This window comes from Rhinatrema bivittatum, chromosome 3 (assembly GCF_901001135.1).
Source record: "Rhinatrema bivittatum chromosome 3, aRhiBiv1.1, whole genome shotgun sequence".
NCBI classification, from domain to species: Eukaryota; Metazoa; Chordata; class Amphibia; order Gymnophiona; family Rhinatrematidae; genus Rhinatrema; species Rhinatrema bivittatum.
The window spans coordinates 265,406,983-265,434,894 of NC_042617.1; the positions used below are offsets into that span (position 1 = coordinate 265,406,983).

General features: G+C 44.7%; 1 protein-coding gene across 1 annotated transcript in view; it reads left to right on the top strand.

The window, feature by feature from the left end:
• The window catches only part of LAMA2 (laminin subunit alpha 2), a 1,492,466-nt gene that overhangs the window by 1,182,240 nt on the left and 282,314 nt on the right, over nucleotides 1-27,912 (top strand). The window contains 2 exon segments of the mRNA XM_029596813.1: nucleotides 8,741-8,903; nucleotides 14,795-15,005. Coding sequence (XP_029452673.1) covers nucleotides 8,741-8,903; nucleotides 14,795-15,005 — 374 coding nt within the window.

A 27,912-nucleotide genomic window follows, 5' to 3' on the forward strand; every position in this document is an offset into this window, starting at 1 on the left:
GCATGTAAAATGGTCAGAAAAATATGTCCTATAGTTATCTGGATAAAATTATATGGGCAACTTTACTAGGTATATTTAATGCAGACTGATCCCAGCAAGTCCTGCCAAACATCGGGATAAATTGCAGCATAACTTTACTCAGATAACTTATCCACCACCCAGCTCTCTGAATACTGACCTCATTGTGCCTTGGAAGTGACTTTATCATTGTCTCAGAATGACTCAAAATATATTACTTGCTACAAATGAGCATCTGTTTGCTATTATTTACAAATGAAATAGAAATTTAACAAGGACTGGACTTGCTGCTTTGCAGAGCATGGACTTCCTAACAGGGGACTTTATTTTCCTATTACATATGTAGAGAATGAAAACCAATGATCTGGATTAGTAGCCGGGTGTTTAAAAATTCACTGTAACGCTGGTAGGAAGAGTGAACCCTTGGTGCTCTGATGTGACTGATGCCACCTAGCAGGCAAGCCCACTAGGCTCATACTGACAGCTGGCTTGAGAAGCCCAAAGGGCTGGACTGGCTGGAGCTTCACCTATACAAGCCGCCTCCCCTGCAAATTGAGCGCTTAGCTTCTGGTGGCTGGCAAGTCTTAGGTGGGTCCCTAGGACTATGCAGGAGTGAGTGTCCATCCAAGCAAAGGTTGGGGCAGGCAGCAGACAGAAGATGCGGATACCAAGCTGGAGGTCGGGGCAGACAGCAGAAAAGGCAAAGTCAGGTTCAAAGCAAAGGGTCAGAACCAGACAGCGATCAAGGAAGTCCAAGCCAGGTTCAGAATCCAGGAAGTGAAGCCAAAGAGGAACATGAAGACAAAAGGCACAACAGACTACCAGGGCAAGGAACGGACAAGGCAAGGAACAAGACACTGACAAGGAAAGGAACAAGGCACATGAAGATAGCAACATGCACTGGTAACACAAGGAACACTAGGGGACCTGTTACTGAGACATAAAGAAAATATCCATGCAGGTTTTAAATAGGAGAAAGTGTCTGATGTCATCAAGAGGCGCCGTGGAGAATTTCCTGCTGCAGCCCCTTTAAATGTAGGGACATCGGGCGCATGCATGCCTAAGGAACACTGGTGGGAGCTGAGTCCAGTGTTTGGATATGCCATGCTGAGCGGCAGCAGTGGGAGTAGGTGGCATCTGTGCCACAATGTTTTTGAGGCAGCATTGAGGGTGAACCGGAAACCATAACTGTACCCTTCTCCAAAGTCCCCTCCCCTGTCTCTTGGGCCTGGATTTCTTGAGGAACTTCTTGTGGAATTCTTCCAGAAGTTTGGGGGGTTTGCAGATTGGAGGCGGGTTTCCATGAGTTTTCCAGAGGGCTGAAATTCTTCCAGGCAATGAGATACCAGACCCTGCAGGAATCTAAGATTTCTTTCATCTGAAATTGAGTGTCTTCCTTGTTGGTGATTTCAGGTTTTCAAAGAGGTAGTCTGCTAGGCCTGAAGAAAAGCATGGAGGGAGATGTGATAGATGTCATGGATCCTTGTAGGTCACAGGCCCTAGCTGCCATTCAATTGGGAAAGGCCCCACGAATCATGGCACAGATTTTACTGGTGGCAACTTGAGCCACAGATTCTTGGCAGTAAGTCAGACTAATGTACCAGGCTGGAGATTGGGTGCTGGATGTCTCTTGTTGGCTTGATATTTCAAGTGTCTTGAAACTTGGTCTATCAACAGGTGGGTCTTCTGCCACAGGTCCTGAAGTTCTTGCCCCACTGGGTTGGCAGCCAGACAGGTGTCAGAAGTAGGAACAGGTCTTGGAGTGATGCCCAAAAACGATGATCCCCTGAAACTATTTGGTATTGTGTGCAATTCTGGTCACCACATCTTAAAAAGAATATAGCTGCACTGGAGAAAGTGCAGAGAAGGGTGACCAAAATGATAAGGGGCATGGAATTTCTGCCCTATGAGGAAAGGCTAAAGAAGTTATAGCTGTTCAGTTTGGAGAAGAGACAACTGAGGATGGATATGATAGAAGTCTACAAAATCACGAAAGGACTTTAACAAGTTAATGTAAATAAGTTATTTACTTTCTCAGATAATAGAAGGATCAGGGGGCACACCATTAAGTTAGCAAGGAGCTCATTTAAAACAAATCAAAGAAAATTCTTTTTCACTCAGCGCATTGATAAGCTCTGGAATTCATTGCCAGAGGATGTGGTTTCAGCAGTTAGTGTAACTGGATTTAAAAATGGTTTGGATAAGTTCCTAGAGGAAAATTCTGTAAACTGCTATTACAGTATATGAAGAGGCACCAATCACAGGAAGGTCCAACCCTTCTCTTGACCACCGATCCTTCTTCTCCAGGTGGATCCTCTCTGCAAAACTCAGCAGCAGTTTAAATTCTCAGGCCCTGCCCGACGTGGGCCTCCGGTGCCTTTGCAGGGCTCACACAAGTGCTTGAAAGTCCCCTGCACCAAGCCTAGCCAAGCCAAGCTGCCCAGCAAAATAAGCACAAAATGCAGTTTGTATTGTAAAACAGTCCTTTTTTTTGCAGCTCCCACCGAAAACCCACAGTAGATCTCAGAACTCCCAATTTATAGGGGAATAAATACCTCCACTTGGCTTCCCAGCCAGTAAAACTGCCCTGCGTGGGAGTTGCACAACACTCCCCAACTCCCCTCAGTTGTGATGCAGGCCATGGTCCTCCCAGTCCTTCATTCAAAATGCAAATCAGAGTCCAAACACACAAAACTCCCCCTGAAGCAGTGCCACTCACTCAATTTCCTTGTCTGTGTCAGCAGCTTCCTCTGCGGGGACTTCCATCTCCATGTCCTCCTCCTCTTCTGAGGAGCTCAGCTTTTCTAGCAACTCAAATGGAGTGCCTTCCTGCTCCGTAATCATCGGCTCAGGTATGTGTAAGCCCCGGGTGCTCTGCTCAGCTGCCCAATCAACTTCCCTTCTCTGCCATTGGCTCAGCTGAGGCTCAAAGAATTTGGGAACTGTAGTTTTTCCCCGGCTCACAGGCACCTTCTGCAGTCTCACTCTGCTCTGGGCTCTCCCAGTGGTGATCCAGCCTGTGTTTTCTTGCCTTAAGACAGCCTGCACTTCATCACAAGTAATTAATAAGCAATAGTAGCTTATGATTTATCTAATATTTGGGTATTTGCCAGTTACTTGTGACTTGGATTGGCCACTGTTGGAAACAGGATACTGGGCTTGATGGACCCCTGGTCTGAACCAGTATGGCATATATTATGTTCTTATGTTGTTATGGGTGAATTCGGCCCACGGAAGCAAGGACACTCAGTTATCCTGTCTTTGGTTCATGTATTAGCGCAGGAAGGTTTTGAGGCTCTGGTTGACTCGCTCATTTTGGCCATTGTTTTGGGGGTGGTAGGCAGAAGTGAAGTCTAGGATGATTCTAAACTTACGGCAGAGACCCCTCCAGTATTTGACCGTGAATTGGACATCCCAGTCGAGAGGATGTGGCGAGGGAGACCATGAAGTCGAAACATGTGCTGTATAAAGAACTTGGCTAATTCTAGTGCAATTGGAAGTCCTGGGAGGGGAATGAAATGTGCCATCTTGGAGAATCTTTCTACAACTACCCATATGATAGAGTGGCCGCTCGAGAGGTTAGGTATCCAGATAAAATCTGTAGCCACATGGGGTTCCGTGGGGGCAACCAGAAGTGTTGTTTGTCTTGTAACAGCCCGTCACAAGTCATGACTTATCAGGTTTTTCTGCATTGCACATGTGAGGGCAGGAGTCCACGATAATGTTGATGAATTCACCCTTCATTATTAGCCACCCAGTAGTGATACATGATTAATTCCAGTGTGTGGGCTGATGACAAGCTTTTTGGTCAGACAGATGGGCATCATGTACCCATTCAAGAACACCTTTTTTGTGGATGATTGCCAGGGTGACTTATGGGCTTGCATGGCCTGGGGGGGGGGGGGGGGGGGGAACAGTAAGATGGCTGCGACCACAATCTTGGCCAGGTCAGTGATGTGGTGAGAAGGTTCCTATGTCCCTTCTTATCAAATGACCAAGAGAGGCATCAGCTCAACATTTTCATAACTCGAAATTAAACCTGTTTAAAAACAGGGCCCTGCGGGCTTGTCTGGGGTTTTAATCACTGGGCTTGTGTTAGGTGTTCTAGATTTCTGTAGTCTGTATAGATGGCTATGGAATGCTTGGCTCCTTGCAACAGGTGCCTCCATTCTTCCAGAGCCAACTTGACCGCTATCAGCTAGCGATCTCCTATGTTATCGTTTACTTTCCGCAGGTGATAATTTCCTAGAGAAGTAGGAGCAGGTCACAATAGTATCGTTGTGGTTATGCTGTAGGAAAACAGCACCTACCCCAAGGGTAGATATATCTACCTCAAGGAAGAAAGGTTTAGCTGGATTCAGGTGGTATAGGCATGAGTCCCTAGTATATTCTTCCTCAAGCTGTTCGAAGGCTTGAGTAGCATCTGCCGACCAATTCTTGGCGTCTGATCCTTTCTTAGAGCAGATAGAGGGGCCACCAATGAAGAGTAGTTGGGAATAAATTGCCTGTAGTAATTGACGAACCCAAGAAAACATTGTAACACTTTAAGGCTCATGGGCCAGAACCATTTCACGATGGCTTTTACCTTGTCGGGGTCCATCTTGAGTCCTTGAGGAGAGATGATATACCCAAAAAGGGGAGGGAGATCCTCTTGTTCAAAGTCACATCTTTCTAGTTGGCATAGATATAATGGTCACAGAGTCTCTGCAGAACCTGTTTTACATAATCTCAGTGCTCAGTAAGAGACCTGGAGAAGACTAGAATTCATACAGGTATACTACAATGTTGGAGTAGAGAAGGCCCATGAAGATCTCATTGGCCATACTTTGAAAGTCTGCGGTGGCGTTACACAATCCAAAGGATATCACCAAATATTCGTAATGCTTGTCACGGGTTTTGAAGGTGGTCTTCTAGTCATGGCTTTCACGAATCCTGATTAGGTTGTATGCTCCCCGGGAAGTCTAATTTGGAAAAATCTTGTGCACCCCAAAGGCGATCAAAGAGTTTGGGAATTAAGGGGAGCGGGGAGGGTGGGGAGGAGCCAAGGATGGCGGCATAGCGAGGTCGAGCAGTGGAGCTGTCTGATTTGTTGGCTGAAATTTATATTTCCCAAATAATATGCCTCCCAAACGAAAGGGGAAGATCTGGATTTACCCCTTGGTTGCTCTCCCCTCTCCTATACAACAACCACCCGCTTTATGTCCTCACCAGCATTTTGTCCAGGGGCTGAGGAGCCTGAAGTATTGGGCGGCATGGGAGCGTCGCCTGTGCCACAGAGGAGGCATCCCTGAGTCCGGACCTTAGACAACCACCAGCACAGAGAACAGACGTCGTGAACCTCTCTGGGGCTCTGGAGGATGATGTCACTTCCGGGTCTGAAGCAAAGGGAGTTGTTTCTCGAACCTCGCCACTGGAACTGGCACCTTGTCAGCATTTCCCCGAGTGGGTGAGAGCAGAGCAGGATTTGATGGCCTGCCTTTGGATGCTGGGGAGATTGATTTGGACGGTGCCGTAGGAGGAATTCCTACCCGAGTCAATAACTGTGTTAGCGGCAGTGATGAGTTATTTAAAATCCCTTCTCACTAGCATTTGTAATATTGGAGGCCCTGTGGGACCTCGTGGTTGGATTCGGGACTAACCTAATGCTTTGAATGTTAAAATGGATCACTACTAAATTTAAAAAAGTTTTTCAAGATATAGAAAATCAGGTTAATTTGATGTCTTTCAGAATCTCTGAATCTGAAGGAAATATTAAGAAAGTTCAAGACTTCAGTGCAGCAAAGGTGAAAAACCGAGAGGTTTTGGCCAGACTGATAGAACACCTGGAGAATAATATCAGGCATCTTAACCTGAGGATTCTTAACTTTCCAAGGGTAGTTGGAGAGATTCCATTTACTACTTTGAAACATTTTTTTCAAGAGGTTTTGGATTTCTCTATGGACTCTTTACCATCAATAAACACTTGTTTCTTTTTACCTAAGCCTAAATTAGGGATGTGCATTCGTTTGCAACAAAATAGGAAATATCGTCTCTATTTCCTATTTCGTTGTGTTTCGGGGGGGCTGACGAAACGATAGGAAAACCCACAGAATTTGGTGTGGTTTTCTTATTTTTTGGAGGGGGAGAAAGGGCACATTAAAAAAAACCCCAAAAACCCAAACCCACCCCAACCCTTCAAATTTAATTAATTGCAACCCCCCCTCCTGACCCCCCCCTAAGACTTGCCGAAAGTCCCTGGTGGTCCAGCGGGGTCCCAGGAGCGATCTCCCCCTCTCGGGCCTTCGGCTGCCACTAATCAAAATGACGCCAGTGGCTCTTTGCCCTTACCATGTGACAGGGGCTACCGGTACCATTGGTCAGCCCTTGTCACTTGGTAGGAGCAATGGATGGCCCGCTCCATTTTTTAAGATGGCACCAGCTGTCCATTGCTCCTAGCATGTGACAGAGGCCAGCCAATGGCGCTGATAGCCCCTGTCACATGGTAAGGGCAATGGGCCATTGGCGCCATTTTGATTACTGGCAGCTGATGGCCCAAGAGTGGGAGATTGCTCCTGGGACCCCCGCTGGACCACCAGGGACTTTCGGCAAGTTTTGATGGGGTCGGGAGGGTGGGTGGTTTTAATTAATAAAATTTGAAGGGTTGAGGTGGGTTTGGGATTTTCGTTTTGGGGCAGCCGAAAAGAAAATCGGCCCAAACCATGGGAAAACAAAATTTCCCGTGGCAGGCCGATAACGAAGGCCAAACCAAGGGCCAATACAGTAAAGTGCGGCCACAGTTACCCCCGTTTCTAACCCGCTGTTTACTCACAATTTGGCCACGTAAGTCCAACCCGCGATTCACTATCCCTTTTAACCCATCCTTACCGCTTCTTTAAATCAACCGGTAACCCTTTCCGCCCGCGGCATGTATATGAGATGTAAACTATCGGATTAGCTATTCCCTCCCATTCAGTAATGTGCGCCCCGACTATCGCCCTTTTTAACCTGCAGTTTAGCCGCGTTAGAGGTAAGGGTAGGCGGCAAACCTTCCCCCAGCCCCCGCTCTCCGAGGCAGCCCCCAGTCCTCTCTCCCCTCCTCGCGAAGCAAGGTGCAGGGTGAAAAGCGACTCGACATGCTATTAAAATATTGTAAATAAAGTAACTTACTTTTTCTTACAGTCCTCTCTGCCCTCCTCCAGGGGGCAGCTGGTGGCTTCCAGTGGCCCCTGCTGGTGGAAAGGGAGAGGGAGAGAGAGAGACAGAGACAGAGACTAGCCATAATGCCCTCACACTAGATAGGTATTTATATCTCTATGGGAGGCCCACCTAGTAACTCGGGTGAGGTTAGGTATTAGTGTAGGGGGTTAGAGGCCACTTGACATTCAAAGTGAGACATACGAACAGAACAGTGCTCTCTTGTGAAGATTTGATGACCTTCGGAGTGAGGAAACTCACCCAAAGATGAGATTTGTGCAATTTTCTCTCAACCTAGCTTGATATTACCCAGGTAGAGAGTCCATCAAGCTAGGTTGAGAGAACCTTGGTGGTCTGAGTAACTGATAAGTATGGGAAATTAACTATTGGAGCTTGCTGGACAGACTGGATGGCCCATTAGGTCCTTTTCTGCCATCACTTCTACATTTCTATATATATTTTATCACAGGGAAATCCCAAAATACATGTAGAAATGATCCCGGAACTGTCATACATTTTTGACAGGTGTCTGTGACTATTAGTTGGGCCTTGTAAGCCCTAATAGGAGTAATGTAAGCCCTATGCAAGAATTTTAAAAATTCTCTCTCAGGTATACATTTCTTGTAAGTCCTCTTATCCTTTTGAAAACATTTCAATAAGGTGTCTGCTGACAGAATGAATGGCAATACTGTTGGGAATCCCAGCGTCAGCTCCCATCCTCACCACTCTGACACAGCCCGCTCGTATCTGTGTAATCCCCAATTTGGTCCAAGAAAAGTCTTAACCTGTTCTCCTGCCGGGAAATCTTTGTTGCCCTGCATGGACAAAAAGGGTGAGACTTCTGGATTTCCTCCAAATTTCTTGACCATGTTTTTCCACAGACTACGTGCTGGAGCTATTAAAACGCTTCCCTTAACTTCCTTAGCCAGTTTGCTTCTCTTGACATAAAAAGAGAGGAGATGTTATGGCTGACTCCATCCTAGTACTGGCATAATAAGAGGTGGGAAAAAACCAATTCCTCAAGATTCTGGCCAGACCGGCATCGTTTTATAAAGTGGACAAATACAAGCTTAAGACTAGACTGTCATGAGATTCACTTCACATGCACTCCCTTTTACAGATCTGACTTGGATTGCCATAGTGCATTCATTTGACTGATCTCTAAAAATTAATTTATACATACATGTTTTCCTTTTCAAATTCACTCTCCTCGTATCATGCTTGATGTCTGAAATCTCATATTATCTTGTTTGATAACTTTGGGCCTTGGCATAAAGCTGTTTCCTTTCTTCTCCCTACTACTGCTTTTAGATACTCTTCTCACCCTTTATTACGATGCCTAGAAATGAAATACAATAGGAGATCTGAAAGTGCACATCACTTTTCCTCATTTGCTACCGATCATTGGGTGAACCGCCCTTTATATTTCACAGCCCATTACAGGCTGTCTCTCCTTAGGTTCTGGTGTTCAGGTGCAAATACTGAGTGCCTGTGTGTCATTTTTTGTCCAATACGCTTTTTTTTTTTTTTTGCTTTTCTCTCCATGTAGCCATAAACGAAAAAGCCAAGAAGCTGAATGAAACTTTGGGAATCCAAGACGGAGCTCTAGAAAAAAGCCTTCAGGAACTGCAGAGGGATGTTGACAGGATGATGATAGAGCTGAGGAGAAAGAAACTGGACAGACAAGAGAATATAGCCCAGGATGAACTGAAGTGAGTTTGAATAATCAAAACATTCTTGTCTCAGTCCCCAGGCAGATCAGGCTGGAGTCTGAGGAATGGTAGGGCAGTCTACTGGAGGTTATAAACTAAGCAGGGCAATTTTCAAAAGAAAATATAAATGTAACATACTACCGTAGCATTTAACGCAGGTAAAAGCTATTGATGATTCACTAGTATATATTAGTATAGTATATAACATGCTACAATGCATGTTATTGAATTATCGATAAGTTTTATGTGCATTAACTGCACTTAACCAGGGTAAATAAGCTTTTGAAAATTGATACAATAGTATGTTACATTTACATTTTCCTTTGAAAATTATCTCTTTTTTTTTTTTCCAGAAACAGTCTTTCACTTCTGTATCTCTTCCCTAATACTTAATTATAATCAAAGAGCAAATGTCAATAGTGCCATCTTGATACCCAAGATACACTCATTGTCATGGATGACATTTTCCTCTTTGCCATGGATAGGTCTACCTCATATGTCATGCTATATTCATTAGGTATGAATAAACTCTTCAGTCCTGAACAAGTTAAAAGGAAAACTATCAATGATCAGCCTTGGTGGCTCCTTACTCTCCAAGACAATATTTCAGCTATTAAACCTCATCAGGGAATCAGTGTTTTCAAGCAGCAAATCAACTAGAGTCTTCAACATAACTTGCTTGTCTTTTGACTCCATTGATGTTTTCTCTGACCGAATATATTTGATGTCTTTTGGTTTTATATTTTTTGGGAATGCAAGATGTGATTCATTTATTATAACAGAAACCAATTATAACCAAGAAATATTTTAAAAATCTCCTTTCCTGATTCCATGCTTTAGTTGTTCATATCATGCTCATAATGTTCATGTATGTACAGTCTGATGCTTGCATAGGGTCTCATAAACCCCAAGTCAGAAAGGAGTGGTGCGCTTCTAAATCATAATGAAGGTAAATAGAAGTTAAATAACTTAATTGAAAGCTTACATAAATGTCCACCCTGCTTTTAACTAACAAATTAATCCATAGAAGTCCCTGATATGTTTAATTTTCATTTCCCCATAAGAATGATCCTGTCTTTTAAAGTAAACTGCCAAACTATTTCTAGTCCCTGCCCTTATCTCTGTTAAAACCCTTATTACATTCAAATGTTATGTCCTTGTTTTATTTGTAAATAAATTTGCAGAAGAACACAAGAAGCATCATACTGGCTCAGACCAGTGGTCCATCGAGAACAGCATTCTATCTCAGTGGCCAATCTGGGTCACTTGGAAGTACCTGGCAGATCTTTATTTTTTCAAAGATTGTCCTTTATTGAAAATTCTTTGCATCTTATTATTTATTTATTTATTTATTTGCATCTTACAATTTTTGAGCTAAAAGTTTGCATTGTACAAGAAAAAATTGTGTCTTTTTAAACTAAACACAGGGTCCTATTTTATGCACATTTTTAATACACTTTAATGCTACTCTCCCCTGTGAACATTAAGACCATTAAGCCTTTAATAAATCCAGTGTTGAGGGAACAATATTCTCTGTCCAGCCAGGCTGTGATTTATAAAGGGCAGCTAGCTCCATGTGAAACTACACCCTTCTTGTCTTGGCACAAAATTCCCCACCAAAAAGGAAGTACCCAACAGAGGCTGGCCTGGTAGCCCTATTTCTCCAAGCCCTGCCCCCACCCAAATACCAAAGAACTTTCTTCTCCCAGCCTCCTTGAGGTTCCACTTCCCCCAAATCCTCTGTTTACCCAAGGGCAGCCAGAGGAATCCCCGGGCAAGGGCAATGCCCAATCACTTCTGCTTTGCCAACATCAAAATCCAAATTTATATACGGGACAAAGTATACATGTACTTTGCTTTAGAGACTTGTTAGAAAGTCCATATACTAGTATACAGAACTACAAATTGTTTCATTTTCTGTTTATTTCATGACATAATTAAATAGCTATTAAATAAAATGGAACTAGTGATAAACATTGATAAAACTGAATTCCTACACAGAAAAAATATAAATATAATTCAAACACCAATAATACTCAAAAATGATCAAAAAGTTGAATTAGCCAAAAAGGTACCTAACCTTGGCATAATAATAGACACAGAACTGAATCTTAAACAGCACATATCACTGAAAGTTAGAGAAGGATATGCTAAACTAATGGTACTAAGGAAGCTAAAACCATCACTGACACTATCAAATTTTCACACAGTTACAAGCACTAATATTTGCAAGCACTGACTAGTGCAACACACTGCTTCTAGGGTTACCTTATGTGACGATAAGACCACTGCAAATATTACAAAACTCTGCAGCAAGAATTCTCACAGAAAAAAGGAAAAGAGATCACATTACTGATACACTAGCAGAACTACACTGGATACCTATAGAACAAAGAATTCAATTTAAAGCACTTTGCACAATTCATAAAGTGATTCATGATGAAAAAGCAGAATGGCTAAACACCGCACTTCGTGTACATGTACCACATAGAAATCTAAGATCAGCAAATAAAGCTTTCTTAACCGTCCCATCGGTTAAAACAGGATGACTAACCCAGGTCAGGGAACGAGCATTATCACTGGCTGGACCCATCCTATGGATGGAATACAATGCCTCTTGAAATAAGACTACAGAGAAATTTCAAACTGTTCAAAATAAATCTAAATACCTGGCTCTTCAAAAGGCTTTTTATAAAGAGAACGGAGAAAGTAAGGAAGAGTGGGCATGGAATAAATCAGCACTCAGCACATCAACTCCAAGTATTCACCTGGCAATTATTTTACTCTCACTAGTAAACGTAGATAACACTTGAAAGTGCTAGAATGATTCACATGTATTCCAACATGAGACATGTATCAAAAGTACAATATATGACATAAATCAAATAGCCTTTATGTGAATTATATGTTACCGGTTACCTATAGGCACTTCTGTAAAGTAACGATTTCTTACGTTTGTGCCTTATTGTAAACTGTTATGATGGTAAATAACTTAATAACGGTATTGAAAAGATTGCAAATAAATAAATAAATAAATAAAATGAAAACAAAAACGGAAAAAAAAAGAAACAGGGTCTCCTGAGGCCTCCTGTCCCTACCACCCATCCCTCCTATCCGAAAGAATGCCAGGAGCAGGATCCTCCCCAGCCCTCACATACCTAGTCTTGGAGGAATCCAACGATGAGGCCGAAGCCATGACCTTCTGAAGGCCTAGGCCATGGTATGTTGCCACGACCTCATCCTAGGTCCTGTGAAAGGCCCAGGCTTGAAGGCCTGGTACTGAAACCGGGGTTTGCGCCTAGGCCAAATCCTGGGTCCTGGCCCACTGCCCGGGGCCTGGTTCAGAGACCTGGTGGTGATGCCTGGGCTTCAGCCTAGGCCAGGGCCCTGGCAAAGTCCTCATCCTGGATCCTGGTCTGGAGGCCAGGTCCCTCCGCCAGGGCCATTTGAAGAGGCCGGGTCAGGAACTCTGGGCCTTGGGCCTAGGTCCGAGCCCTGGCTTAGGATGAGGCCCAGGCATCAGGACTCAGCCTTCAGATCAGGCCCTAACACTGGGCCTAGGACCAGGCCCTGGACTATGCCTAGGCCCAAGTGTTGGGGACCCAGCCTCCGGGCCAGGTCCCGGCATTGGGCCTGAGCTTGGACCAAGGCCCAGGCTTCAGATCTAGGCCTTCGAGACTGGCCCCAGCATTGGGACCTGGCCTCTGGACCGGGCCCTAGTGTTGGGCCTGAGCATGGGTCATGCACCAAGCATTGGGACCTGGCCTGGAAGCAGTGTTGGATCCCCAACAGATAAGGTAAATGTGGGTCAGCAAATTTCCTGGGCCTAGGCCTCGGGCCAAGGTCCCGGTTTTAGGCCTAGGCTGAAGCACTGGCCATTGCTTTGGATCTCGACCTATTCCCTATGCAAAGCCCCAGCTTCACTAGGCCCAAAGGGTGACTTTTTTTTCCCCGATTTTCAAAAGGAAATTAAAAATTCCGACAACATTTTGTCGGAATTCAAATCTTTACATTTTGAAACAACCCAAAATTTCCTATTTGTTTCTCTTGAACAAATACCCACGGACTTTGCAATTATGTGAACATATATGAATATTTCCCCCATTGATAAACACATGTAGTATTTCTCCCCCAACCAAGTTAGACACCCAGGACTGCCTCTTTTCACTAAGGCTAAAAGTATGCATTTCGTGACAGTACAAATGTTCTTTTAACCAGCTGAAAATCCATGTCATGGATGTGAGCCCTTGGGCTGTGGCTTGGTTGACAGAGCCTAACAGGTCAACCTACTAGGTCCACGCCAGCAGCTGGTGGATATGCCTTTACTGGGACTGAAGCTAGCACTTCACCTATACCAGCCCCATTCCCCACAGGTTGAGCCCTTGGGTTCCAGGGGCTAGAAAGGCTTAGGTGAGGGTCTGTAAGGAGCAGTTAGATAAAGTCAGGATACAAGCAGTGGTCAGGGCTGGCAGCGAGTAGGCAGGGGCCAGGTCCAAGCCAAGGTTAGTCAGGCAGTGAGAAAAAGTATCCAGGTCAAGGTTGTGGCAGGCAGATGTCCAGAGCTATAGTCAGAGTCTGTTGCAGAGGTTAGAACCAGGCGACAGGCAAGAGAGTAGTCAGTATCTGTAGAAGAGTTCAAAACCAGGAATCAGGCAAAGACAGCAAGACAAAGCAAGGCAAGACACTGAAGTCTAAGCAAGGCAGGGCGGACAGGACAAGGCAACAGAAAGGCAATACAAGGTAATAAAAAGGCAGGAACAAGGCAAGGAGGCATGGCAGGGTAGCAAGGCAAGGCAGGACAGTAGGGCAAGACAGGACAACAAAGCACAGAGAGGTAGCAATACGTACTGAAGGACCTGTTGCTGAGGTGCTGGGCTGCAATGCTGCTGGGGTTTAAATTTCCAGCCGCACTGATGATATCAGAAGAGCTTTAACAGGACTTCCCACTGCAGGGCGTAGAAATGCAGAGTGAGCGCGCACGTGCTTAGGTCGAGGCGTGGCACGAATAGTCCAGTGTGCGCAGGTAGCATTTGTGCCACGAAGAGATCCCTGCAGTATCCAGCTGGACTCGGCATCGCTTGGAGTAGGTGCGGGCAGTACGGGGCCTTCTGTGGCTGGCCAGAACGTTACAACCTACTTATATCGATTCAGGCATTCCACCTATGTATTTCCCCACTGACCTTGTGAACATGTAACACTAAATGTTTGAATTTAGAAGAGAAACACATTGAATTGTGATTGATTGATTGATGACTTCCATTCAAGGGTACACTTTGCTCTGGGTGATTGCTTTCCCTTTTTACACTCAATGGGGTAGATTTTAAAAGGTTGCACGCGGACGTACATGTGCGCGTGCTACCCAGCGCACGCATGTTATAAAATCCTGGAACGTGCACCCCCTTGCGCGCGCCAAGCCGCGCTGCCTTCCCCCATTCCCTTCCCCCTAGCCTGACCTTCCCACCCCTTCCCTTAACCTTTCTCCCCCCTAGCCCTACTCTAACCCCCCCAAAAAGTTTTATTTTACCTTTTGCGCCTGCCTCCGGACAGGCGCAAGTTGCGCTCACCGGCAGCCTGCCGGCACGTGATCCTGGAGTTCTTTTGTCCCACCCCCATCCCAGACCACCCCACCCCCGGACCGCCCCTTTAGTAAAGACCCAGGACTTACATGCGTTCCGGGGCTTTATGCGTGTTGCCGGGCCTTTTTAAAATAGGCCCAGCGCGCGTAAGGGCGGTTACACGCGTAAATCCTCCGGATTTACAAGCGAAACCTTTTGAAAATCCAGCCCAATAAGTTTGCGTTTATAATCTGCGCCCTTGAAGCAGTTAACAATGGTGCCATATGACTGATCTCATACCAAGAAGCTAATTGGTGCTGTCTTTTGTGACTGTAGAGCTGCAGAAGCCCTTCTTCAAAAAGTGGGAAAGCTATTTGGAGAACCCAGTGTAAAAAATGAGAAACTTAAGAATGACGTGAGGGGAAAACTGGAAGATCATAAGAACAAACTGGACAGTGCCCAAGACCTATTGAAAGAAGCCTTAAATAAAATAAAAGAAGCCAACCGCCTGTCTGCAGTCAATCAGAAAAACATGACAGCTTTGGAGGTGAGTGTAATTCTATTTTATCCCCTATTCTAATCTAGCCTGTGTGTAGTGTAACTTGATTTATAAACTGAGGACTGAATTTTCCAAAGTATATACTCATGTAAAATGCTATTTTTCACACATATATATAAATAAGCCTTTTGCAAATTATTCCAGGATTAGTACGGATACAAGTATGCACAGAAGCAATGTTATGCATACCTTAATGTGCACTTGAAAGAGGAGATCCTGAGGCAGAGTTAGAGTGGGGAAGCCATTTACTCACATACTTTCACAAATCCAAAGTAAATGCATGTAACCGCATGTGTGAACATTCACAGCAGCTCCCATGCAGGTGTAAAATACACATGTATGCCACGTAAGGGTTCCCATGCACCTGCTGTTTTTTAAAGCAGACTTGGACTTCAGTCTTGTGGGCTATGTTATAAAATTGGGCTCTGTCTGCTAAACTGTTGACCATAGCAAAGTTGACTAAAAAAGCCTCATGAATGGGAAATGTGGACTCTAGAGTTCAAAACTTGAGTGGAATTTGTGGCTCCAATTCTCTAATGCAACATGCAGCACAATATGAATTGGGAAAATGTCCAGGAAGCTTGCAGGTCTGTGGGTATCTTGTCCTTTTGCTTGCATTGTACAAAGAAATGCACATTTATTTATTTATTTATTGACTGATTGAAACCTTTTTTTTTTCATTTTATAAAGAAAAAAACATTCCTAAAACGTTAACAACCACAGCAAGTACAATGTCAAATACATAAGAAAATAGTGACCCCCATATATGACATTTGGTATTATGACTTGGAGGTTTACATACAGACATAAGAAAACGTGTTCACCTTCCTAATTTCATATTCCTTCGCACTTCCATTAGAATACACGTAAAGCAATCCCTGAAAGTGTGGCTGCCTTCTGTCACTTCTGAGCCGCCCAATAAGCCAAGAAGGGCACCCACATTTTATCATACAAAGACCATTGTCTATGTAGCATGTACACAAGTTTTTCAACCAAGACTATCTCATGCATCTGATGGCATCAGCATGCTATTGTAGAAGCTGCTTTCCAGAGCATTGCAATCGTGAATCGACCTGCATGAATTAGGTGGTCTGCAAGTTGACATTTTTCTTTGCCTAGATTATGATCGTACCACCTACCCAACAAAAAGAGGGAATGTTCTAATCTGACTTTTCTCCCAAAATGGCCTTCATCTCTTTTCCCACCTATTTTCAGAAAATCTCTACTAAGGGGCATTTCCACCATACATGTAGGTACATACACTCTTGCCTGCACCCTCTCCAAACACAGATTAGATACCCCTGCTGAGAATTTGGAGTAATATACCAGAAATCTATATGTCCTGTGAATAAGCTTCACCATTACTTCTACTCTCTTACTGCACAAGGAGATTTTGTGCGCCCTTTTCCATATCTTATTTCAATGAGTTGCATTCAATTCTAGAATGAGATCCCTGTTCCATAGCCCTTCCAAGCTAAGCAGGGGATCTTTAGTCATTTGCCACTCCAACACTGCTTTATAAAACTTTTTGATTCTCTTCCTTGGCATGTCTTCTCGGGCAGTCACTTGCTCTACTGGGTTAAGTACTTGTTTTACCCATCCCCTTCTCTCATAAATCCCCAGCTCTACCCTCAATCTTTGATAGAAATGCTCAGTCTCCCTCAGAATCCCATAATCTTCAAGGTCCAAAAAGGATCTTATTTGAACATCTTCATCCTCCCATAGTTGACCTAAAAATTTTAAACACTCTTTCCACCATGTGGTATCCCTCCTATGTAAAATGTAGCAGGATTTTCAAAGGCTTAAGCGTGTAAGAAATGGGGTTTACGTGCGTGGCCGGGCCTTGTGCACGCAGCACGCCTTTTATAACAGGCTCGGCCACGCATGAAAACCCTGGTATGCGCACGTGCCAGGCCCTGAAACGGGTGGGTTGGGGGGGCATGGTCTGGACAGGATGGAGCGGGGTGAGAAGGAGGCCAGCTGAGACAGCGGCCATTAGCTGGCGCGCAGAGGAGCAGTAAGCAATAAAGATTTTTCAGAAATGTAGGTTAGGTTTAGGGGCTGGGGAGGAGAAGGGAAGAGGGAGAAAGTTTTGGTAGGGGGGTAGAGAAGTTCCCTCCCATTCCGCTCCTTAATTGGAGCAGACTTGGAGGGAACTCGCACATGTTATAAAATCAGCATGTCCATGTGTGCACGTTGAGAACCGCGCACTCCTTTTAAAATCCACCCCATAGTGCACAGTAATTTTGGATTTCTCCTAATAGGCATAATTCCTGACAGCTGGTGTGATTAAAATCAGATCTATTTGCCATTTTCCAAATCTTCATGGTATGCAGTATGCTCGGACTTGCACTACTTATCGTACTTCTAGCATATGATAATTCAGGCTGCAGCAGTAACATCGGCAGATCTTGACCCCCTGCCAATCCTACTTCTAACAGGTACCAGGGCATATCCCGGTCCCTATGAAACCAAGGCAATGCATCTGTCAGCCCTGCAGCCCATTAGTAACCTTGCAAGCAGGGGAGGGACATTCTCTCAGCAACTTTTGGCCTCCACAGTGTCCTGAACTTAATGCACACTTTTTTAAATTATGCCATGTAAACTTCCCTAATGTCCCCTGCAATGATGTGAAAAACCCATCTGGCAGGTAGCACGGAACATGCTGAAACCGATATATTAGTCTGGGAAGTACATTCACCTTCAATTAATTTATTCTGCCCAACCATGACAGGATCTTGTCATCCTACTCCTGTAAATCTTTCTGTAGGCAATCAACTACTATTGCATAATTATGTTTGTACAAATCTGCAGAATATTTTGCCACCCATATCCCAAGGTATTTAATCCCCTCTCTAGCCACCTTACAATTTGAAAAACATGAAGGGATCCCATCTACTGTCATAGGGCCAATGGGAAGTACCTCTGATTTTGTATAATTAATCTTATAATCAGAAACCTTACTATAGTTGTCAAGGGTCTCTGACACTCTAAGAAGAACATCATCTGCATATAAAGAGATACGATGTTCTTGACACCCCACCACCACCCCCACCTTAAATTCTTTAACATCCACAGATGCTTTTATTCTTGCTGCTAAAACCTCATTGGCTAAATTGAACAGCAATGGGGATAAGGGACACCCATGTCTAGTGCCTCATAGCACTGGAAAAGGGCCTGAATACTTGGCATTAGTCAATACACGTGCTCTGGAGTGCAAATATAGAGCCCTAACCCAGAACTGAAATTCCTCAGGGAGTCTAACCTTATGGAGCTCTTGAAACAGAAAAGGCCAGCTAAGCCTGTCAAATGCCGTTTTCACATCATGGGCCACCACCAGCCCTTTCCTCTTGTCTTGTCGAGCCCAGGCTATGATATCCATCAGTCTTCTCGTATTAACAGTCGAGGAACGACCCTTAATAAATCCTGTTTAGTCTACCCCTATCAGGTATGGCATAATTGTCTCCAGTCTCAGTTGAAGAACTTTGGCTGAAATTTTTATATCGGTATTAATAAGGGAGATTGGTCTGGCTGCCTCTACCCGGCTTGTATAATACCACAATTGTCGCATCTGTCATATTATGCTCCATCTCTGGGAACTCCTGTAGATATTGAAATTTGGACCTCAGAAAAGGTTTCAAGTCACTGGAAAACAGTTTATAGAAATCTACATGATATCCATCTGGTCCTGGACTTTTACCCGATGGAAGACCCATAATTGCCATACAAGTCTCTTGTGCTATAATAGGAGCTACTAGGCAAACCACTTGTCTTTCCAACACCTGTGGCATCTCGGTCTCCTGCAAGTATGATATTACATCTAATATTTGGACTGTTTTCTGAACTTTGTATAATTCTTCAAAGTAGTGTTTAAATATATCATTGATCTCTTTATTGTTATGTACAGCCCCAACCATTTTTTTTCCTAATGCTAGGGATCAAGATCTGGACCTTTCTTTTCCTTAACAATCTAGCCAGCAGTGCTCCAGTCTTATTCCTCTCTTCGTAGAATTTTTGTCGCGAGAGCTGTAATGACCTTTCTATTCCCACAGCTTGCACCTGTTGAAGTTCATCCTTTGCCTTCTACAACAGATATATATTCTCTGTGAACAGCTTGCTGTTGTATTTGAGACATTGAATTGTGGACCCCTGGTCACTACAAGAGATGACTCCTCCCACAGGGCTCTGCTCTGTGGGGACTTGTAGTGATAGGCTGGTTCCCAGCAGTAATACATACAGCGGACTGATAGAATTTATTACACAGCAATGTAGTTGGTGGCCCGGGGAATGGGCTGTGAACCCAGCCAGAGGAGAAGAGTCTCTGATAGCGTAATCCAGTCTGTACTCTGCAGCAAAGATATAGAGTCTCACCAGGTCTTAAGTGAATGATGGGTCCGGTAGTGGTCCGCAGAGCGGGGTAGGCCGAGAACCCGGGTACAGATGATGTGCCAGAGAGGATAGATCCATCAGTGGTCCGCGATGCGGGGTAGGCTGAGAATCTACAATAGCAGAGGTGAGCAAGGCAGAGATAGACCATGAGCTCAGGTACTCACTCTGAGGGGGTCAGGAGGGTCCCCCAAGACTTGCCAAAAGTCCCTGGCACTCCAGCAGGTGTCCAGGAGTGATCTCCTGCACTCGGGCCGTCAGCAGCCAGTAATCAAAATGGTGCCGATAGCCTTTGCCCTTACTATGTCACAGGGGCTATCGGCGCCATTTTGAATACCGGCAGCCGACGGCGTGAGTGCAGTAGATGGCTCCCGGACCACCCGCTGGACCACCAGGGAGTTTTGGCAAGTCTTGGGGGGGTCAGGAGGGTGGGGGTTTTGTTTAAATTCTCTCCTTTAGACGGCCAAATAATTCGGTGAAGATTTGTTGTATTCGTGGGAATCGCGATAGGTTTCGCTTCCCCACGAATACAACGAATATGGCCCTATACGTTGCGGATTGGCAATACGTTGCAAACGATGGCACACCCCTACTGACTTGAGCACTTCATATATTATGACCAGGTTCTGCTCTGCCCCTATATGGATCTCCCTATATTCTTTTATCGCCTCCCCTATCATTTCACAGAATCTTTCATTCCCCATTAATGACTAGTTAAATCTCCAAGATTTCCCAGTTTGGCAGCCTTGACTAAATATCAGCAGCATAAGAATTGGATTGTGATCTGAAATCTGATTGGTTAGAATATCCATGGGACCTACAAACTGTGATAGGCCAGTTGCACAAAGAAAAAAGTCAATACAACTATATGTCTAATGACTCTATGGGTAGCATGTAAAATCTCTAACGGTGGGATATTGGACTCTCCAGACATCTAATAGACCCAGTTTAGTGGTCATAAGATGGAGCCTGGCCGCTTAATTCCAAGCTCATCCCCCACCCGAGGATCTATGTTTCATAGGATCTAAACACTTATCCAATCCCCCCTCTAATATAAAAGGCAATTGAGAAAAATTTTCAAGCACTTCCCCTAATTCTTTATAATAAGCCCATTTGGCCCATATACACAGGCTAATGAGAATTTCTTCCCATTCAACATACATTTCAGGACTGGATATCGGCCTTTAGTATCCGCAAGTTGTTTGGATACCTGAAATGACAGACTTTTATGAACCAAAAATACATACCTCTCTGTTCTTTGAAGTATATGGCATACTTAGATTGTAAACCCTCTGGGGATAGGGAAATACCTACAGTACCTGAATGTAAACCGGTGTGATATCTCAGATCGAATGTCAGTATAAATAAATAATAAACCAGTCCCACCCACTCACGTTGCAGTTTAGCATGTTCCGTATCACTCAGGTGGATCTCCTGCAACAAAATCAACTTTACATGTCTCTTTTTTAAGTAATCTACTATATGCTTTCTCTTAACAGATGTGCTAATTCCTCGAACATTAAAGGAAACTAAGTTAACCTCAGAACTTGACATGAAGATCATATTGAGCATCCAATAATTAGGCCAAAATATGGATTACTAATCCGAATACGCTGTGTTTTCCTATAAATATCTCTGCTTGAATCTCCTAGTAACTGTCCCCTCCGCCCCTGCCCCAATATATTTCCCTCCCCTCCTGAACTGTAGTCTCTTGTGGGTATGAGGAGCATCTTTACCCCACTCCATCCCTGGCCTCATCCCTCAGACCAACTCTGTTCAAGCCCTCCCCCCCCATCCCTACAGGTAACACACGCAAATCCCGACTGCTCGCGCACTGTAAGGATACAAACTGACTGCTCATACCCTCCCTAAACACCCCTTCCTCCTATTCCTACCCCTCCCCTCCTTCCCCTTGCTTCTTCCTCAGCATCATTGTGCCACACCAATCACCATCTCCTGTTCACATTTTACAGCCAGTCCCGCTCACCCCTTTTGCAAGAGAGTTGAGTGCCATCGATTTTGGATTATGCTCTTCACTTCTAGGAGGCCTCATATCACCTGCCCAAAGATGGTGCACCTGACAGACCAGCCACATATTGCAAGTGCAAGGAGAAAGCCAATGAAGATAATTCCTCCCTTCCTCCCTCTTATTTCATCCTATCCGCCTCCCCCATAGGAGCCCTTCACATCCATCTATCCCCTACTGCCAATCCCCCCAGGAACACCCCTTTTGTTCCCTTTACCTTTATTTGACAGTATAAATACTGTTATGATTCTGCTCGCAGACCTAGCCGCGAACAGCCTTTCACCTTTGCCAGCCAGCTCCCAGATGCCGTCCGCCATGCCTCTATGCAGCCTAGAGGCCGCTGATGTTCTCCTCCTGCTGTCGTGGCCTGGAATCGCTGCTGTGCTCCATGGCAGGCCCGCCGCTGTCTCTCTTCCATCCCACAGCCAGGAGGCCGCAGACACCGTTCCCATGTGCCCCAGAGGCCGCCCTGAAGCCTGCCTCCCTCACTGCGTGGAGCTGTTCTTGCCAGGACCCTTGCGTGGCAGGGAGAGTCGCCTCCAGCATCCTCTTCGCGGCAGGAGCCGCCGACGCCATCATCCTCTATCCATCCTGGAACATTTACCGTTCCCATACAGCAGGTCCAAAAGGGCTATCGAGTGGCCGGAGGGCTACACCAGAGTCCAGCATTACATTGTTGTGTCTCTACTGATGTGTCAGGTTCGGCGGAGGTCCGAGTCCCTGGTCTTCTGCCTGTCCGCCTATGCTGGGATACGTCTCACCTGCCTCGGAGCTTCTACGGAGCTCCTCTCTGTGGTCGCGTTGTGGTTCAAGGGCACACCACTCTCCTCGAAAGCGGGATTGCTCCCTAGCGCTCCCACAACAAATACCATCCCCTCTTCAATCTCACTAATGTAATAAAGGTACTTATTTATAATTAGGATATATGCTCAAACTAAATTTTAAAAAAAGGATATCAGGCAATCATCAGCTGAAGAGAGAAGCAATTGCATCTGTAATCAGTTCTTTAGCAGCCAAGATTACTTCTCCTGACCATTTCGACCATGCTTGTTGCCATTATTCAGCTTTTCTGGCCTGGCCCGGATCATCTCTTGCCTCTGCTCCAGGGACTTGGTTTCCCAAGCTGCTCTCCTCTTTGTTGTCGGGGAGCCCTCAAGCATTGCCAAACTCAGCCATTCATTAGCATCCTGCAGTTGTAAGTCCCACCATTCTTCATCATGCAGGTCTTGGGCACGGGGGCAAGCATTCTCCCCAGTATAGCTCCCGCTATCTTCCTTCTCGGAGCTGCACCTTCCACTTGTTTTACTAGAAACTTCTGACTTCAGGGAATGTGTGCCATCTTTGCTATATGCAGCCACAAACCTTATGGCCTTGTGTGTCATCCCAAATCCCTTCCAGGTCCCATTCACCATTATCGACAGCTTATCTGAATATAAAAGTCTAACTTTCAATTTTTTCTCAAGCAATAACTTTTTAATCTGTGCATATTCTGCTCTCGTCTTTTGGGTAGCTACACTCAAATCGGGATATATAGCGATAAGATGGCTTCGATATGTTAATGAGCCTCTTTCCTGAGCCCGGCTCAGCACCCATACCTCAGTCTGGTACCAGTGGAATTTAACAGTAAATGCTCGGGGAAAGTTATTTCCAACACATTGGTATCTCTCTACCCTGTGTCCTCTATCAACTTCAATTCAGGGATCCCTCAGCCCTGGTTTGAGCACATTGCGAAGGAGCTGCTCAGTAAATTCCCTTGCCCTTAAGCTCTCCATTTTTTTCGGGCACTCCCATTATTCTTACATTGCCCGACGGGATCGGTCCTCAAGGTCAGTCACCTTGTCTTCCAAGTATTTTATTTGAATGCCATAATAGAGTTTGCCGCTGAGGATTCCCAATCCTCTATAGTAGAGATGTGAATCGTGTGATCGATCGTCTTAACGATCAATTTCGGCTGGGGGGGGGGGGGGTAGGGAATCGGATCGTCGCAGTTTTGTTTTTTTAAATATCGTGTATATCGTAAATCGAGGGAGGGCGGGAAAACCGGCACACTAAAACAACCCTAACACCCACCCCAACCCTTTAAAATAAATCTACCACCCTCCCGAACCCCCCAAAATGTCTTAAATTACCTGGGGTCCAGTGGGGGGGTCCTGGTGTGATCTTCCACTCTCGGGCACACTAAAACAATCCTAAAACCCACCCCGACCCTTTAAAATAAATCCCCCACCCTCCCGAACCCCCCCAAAATGTCTTAAATTACCTGGGGTCCAGTGGGGGGTCCCGGTGTGATGTTCCACACTCGAGCCACGGGTGCGTTGATAGGAATGGCGCCGGCGATACCTTTGCCCTGTCATATGACAGGGCAAAGGTAGCGCCGGCGCCATTTTGGTTCCTGTCCCCCGACGTCACGAGCGTAGGAGATCGCTCCCGGACCCCCACTGGACCCCCAGGGACTTTTGGCCAGCTTGGGGGGGCCTCCTGACCCCCACAAGACTTGCCAAAAGTCCAGCGGGGGTCCGGGAACGACCTCCTGCACTCGAATCGTGTTGCCGTATTGCAAAATGGCCATACGGCCGGCGCCATTTTGCAATACTCGTTGCAAAATGGCGCCGGCCGTATTTTAAAGGATTTACATTGTTATCAGGGGATATTTCAAGAGGGATAGCCCCCAAGAGAATCGGAGCTTCACCAAACTGTGTCCATCTTCATGAACGTGCTATAGCACCCACCCCTCACATATTTAATTTTAAAGTGCTGAGATATGTGTTGATGTCTTTTTACAGAGATGACTGTAAGTAGATGTTTGTTTTTAGATTTAGCTCATTCCTATTCATTGGTAGTTCGAGGAGAGTTACGTTCAGGTACAGCAGGCATTCCTCTATCCCCAGAGAGCTTACAATTTAAGACGGTAACATTCACAGCAGCGCATATGCACACATGTGCGCGCGTTGGTCAGCCCGCACCCAGGGCCGTGCCTATTTTAGAATATATATATGTGCGCATTTTAAAAAATAGCCTAACAACGCACACATGCTCCTAATTTTGGACTCGTGCATGTGCACGCAAAAGCTGCTTCTACAGTGTAAGCGGGAAAATTTTAAAAGGGGCGCACATCGACACAATTTCCTGTTTTACAAGTTTCTCCCCAATTCACCCAGTTAAGTTAGGTCCTTTAACCCCCTCCCCCCCCCCCCCTCCTGTTTGATAGCCTGTACACCCTTTAGTTACCTCAGAACCTTTCCACCCCTCAGATATGGGTTGCTGTTTTTTTTTTTAATCTTACACACCATCCAATGCAGAAGTAAAGTTACGCAGCAGAGAACTTCAGTGCACATTGAATCGTGCAAGTATTTACACACAAATTTCGGGTTCAAGTATCGGAATGCCCGTGTATTTATTTATTTATTTATTTGCTTGTTTGTTTTTATATACCGGTGTTCGGTTTGCATATCACATCAGTTTACATATAACTTCATATCGGATTACATATAACTTCACTTTGGTTTATGTATAACTTATAAATAGCTTACAAATAACTTACAAAGTGTATAACTTACAAAGTGCAGGAAGTTAAGCTACAAAGTGCAGGAAGTGCACTGCTCATGCCCTGCCCAGACCATGCCCACACCCTGCCCCTTCATGAGAAGTTTCAAGATGTGCACGCAGCAGCATGTACACGCGTATCCGGGTGATTTTTAAAATCCGCTTGGTGCACGCGAGCCTGACATATTCGAGCATCTAATTAATGCGCATGCTGGGCTTTTAAAATTCATCTTTACGTTTATACCTAAGCAACAGAGGGTTAAGTGACTTCTTATAGCTCAAAGGGCCTATGAGTAAACTTATACAATGTTATTTCTTGTATGTCTTTTCACACTCTTGAAAGAGTGTGTGTGCTAAAAACTTAACACCTTGGCAGAGTAAGGTGTTTAAAATTTTAGCTTTTATTGGGTGTATGGTACAGTAAGTAGTGGGTGGAGGAATGCATACTATACCATTTCCCATGCACCTGCTAAATCCTATTTTGCATACAATATTCCCTCTTTTCCAAACAAGCAATTTTTAGCATATGATCCTGGTTTAGCATGCATGCTTGAAGGTGACTTTTAAAAGAGTTGCACATGTAAAAAAAGAGCACTTGCGTCCACAAAGAGCACATATTTGCACAACTGCTATTTTATGAACTGCAAACATACAAGTGCAAGAAATGGTGCATGAATACATTTGCTTGTATAAAAAAGGGGTTGACTGGGGCAAGCCAGGGGCATTCCAGAGTGGGGGCTATTTTAAAACCTGAAAACACAGGTACGCCAGGCATGCATGCCTAAGAGGAGCTGGGAGGTGCCACAGTCGGGCAGCAGGGGAGCCGCACAGAGCGGCCATTGTGATGTTAAGCAGCATCCCAGTTGCTTAAGACCTCTGGCGATGTCGGGGGGGGGGGGGGGGGGAGTAAAGTGGCTCGTGAGATCATCCCCCGTGTCACCAAATGTGCTAAGGAAAATATGCGAGTTAAATTTTCTCATGTAAACAATTAAAACTAAGAGCACAAACATGTGCGCATAGCAGATGTCTGCCATTTAACCGGATAATTTATTACTTAGCCAGATAAGTCTTAAAAATCGCTACATAGCCAGATAAGTAAGATAATTCTTCAAATGCTAGTTACCTGTCTTTCTTACTTATCTGCCTATGTGGCGCTCTTCTTTTACTTATCCGGTTATCTTAGCTGGATGAACAGCACTACTTAGACGGATATTTGTCAACAGAGCCATTGTAGTTAGCAATCCAGTCATTAGGCATGTAGGTAGCTGGGTGGCTGGCAGGCATTAAAAGTGCTTAGTAACTTGCCTACCTGGTGCAAAGATATCAGATTTCATGCATAACCTAGATAGGATCTTAGAGAGTGCTGGGGTGAAAGCCATCTTTCGTGATACATGTGGGTGCCAATAATATAGGAAGATGCAGGGAGGAGGTTCTGGAGGCTAAAGTTGGGATTTTAGTTAGGAAACTGAAATCTAGGACCTCCAGTGTAGCATTTTCAGAAATGCACCCTATTCCAATTGCAGGACCTCAGAGGCAGGCAGAGCTCCAGAGTCTCAATTCATGGATGTCACAATGGTTCAGGGAAGAGGCCTTTAGATTTTTTGGGAACTGGGAAATATTTTGAGGGAAGAGAAGCCTTTTCAGAAATGATGGGCCCCACCGTAACCAGGGTGGAACTAGGCTGCTGACGCTAACATTTAAAAAGGAGACAGAGCAATTTTTAAACTAAAACATGAGGGAAGCCAATGGTCGCTCAGCACTGCAGTGCGTGGTTCATAGGAAGATATCTTCAAAAGACAGTGGCAAACCAAAGGGCCAATGCAAAAAGGTATGCATAGCACACAGTTTAAATAAGGCCCTTGAGGCTGGCACTCTCTTTTTCAGTTCCATCTGTAACTTTTCATCTCCTGTTTGCCTCCCCTTCCTACTCCTTCTGTCCCTATGACACACAAAGAAATGATTTCTTTGCATACAATATTCCCTCTTTTCCAAACAAGCAATTTTTAGCATATGATCCTGGTTTAGCATGCATGCTTGAAGGTGACTTAACAAATTATATAATTTGTAGTTGATACTGGAGCTATTACAAACGTCCCTCCCACTTATAATGGAGTCTGCTCTATACATAATCTTAATTATACAGTCTCATTATATTGAGCATTAATAAACATTAAACCAAGAAAGAAAGAAAAAGTCACTTCTAAATGAAGACACAGGTTTTCAAAGATTATACTGTGTATTTTGAGAAGCGCTCATGGAAGGACAATATTCAAAGCAGTTTAAATGGGTGACAAGTAGTAGAGGGGCCAATATTCAGTAGGGACTTATCTAAGTGGAGGCACTTAAATATTCAGCCTCATTCAGCAGTCACCACATGGCTGAATAAGTAATCCAACTAAGTATTTTTCGGTCGAAGTGGTAGGCAGGACGGGGACGTAATGCAGAGGAGATACTTATCCAGCTAGCTTAACCGAATAAGTAGCAATATTGAGACCTGCTACTGAGCAGCTCTAAAGTTAGCCCGATAACGTACCTAGATAAATCAAAAGTTATCTGGATAATTTCAGTGGCACAGCTAAACTGCTGAATATCTTGGCTAAGTTTGTTGGATAAGTTTATGCAGCTAACTTAGAACTAGCCAGCTAGCGTTTTAAATATTTATCCCATGGTAAATAAAGGCAAATGAACAGCAAATAGTCCATCCAGTTTGCACAGCAAATTGCTTACAGTAGGAACTGCCATTCTGTGACGGTTTCCCCCATGTCTTCTGTTAAGAGACGTAATAGACGAGCAGTGTAGAAAGTGTTTTATAAGTGTTACAAGTGACCATGGTGCATGCTTTGTACCCAGGGCAAGTTTTAGAGCAAAAGTACATGCAATCTTTATCCCAATACAGAGAGTATGAAATTTCCCCCTAAATTTTCAGAGATGCAATTTCAA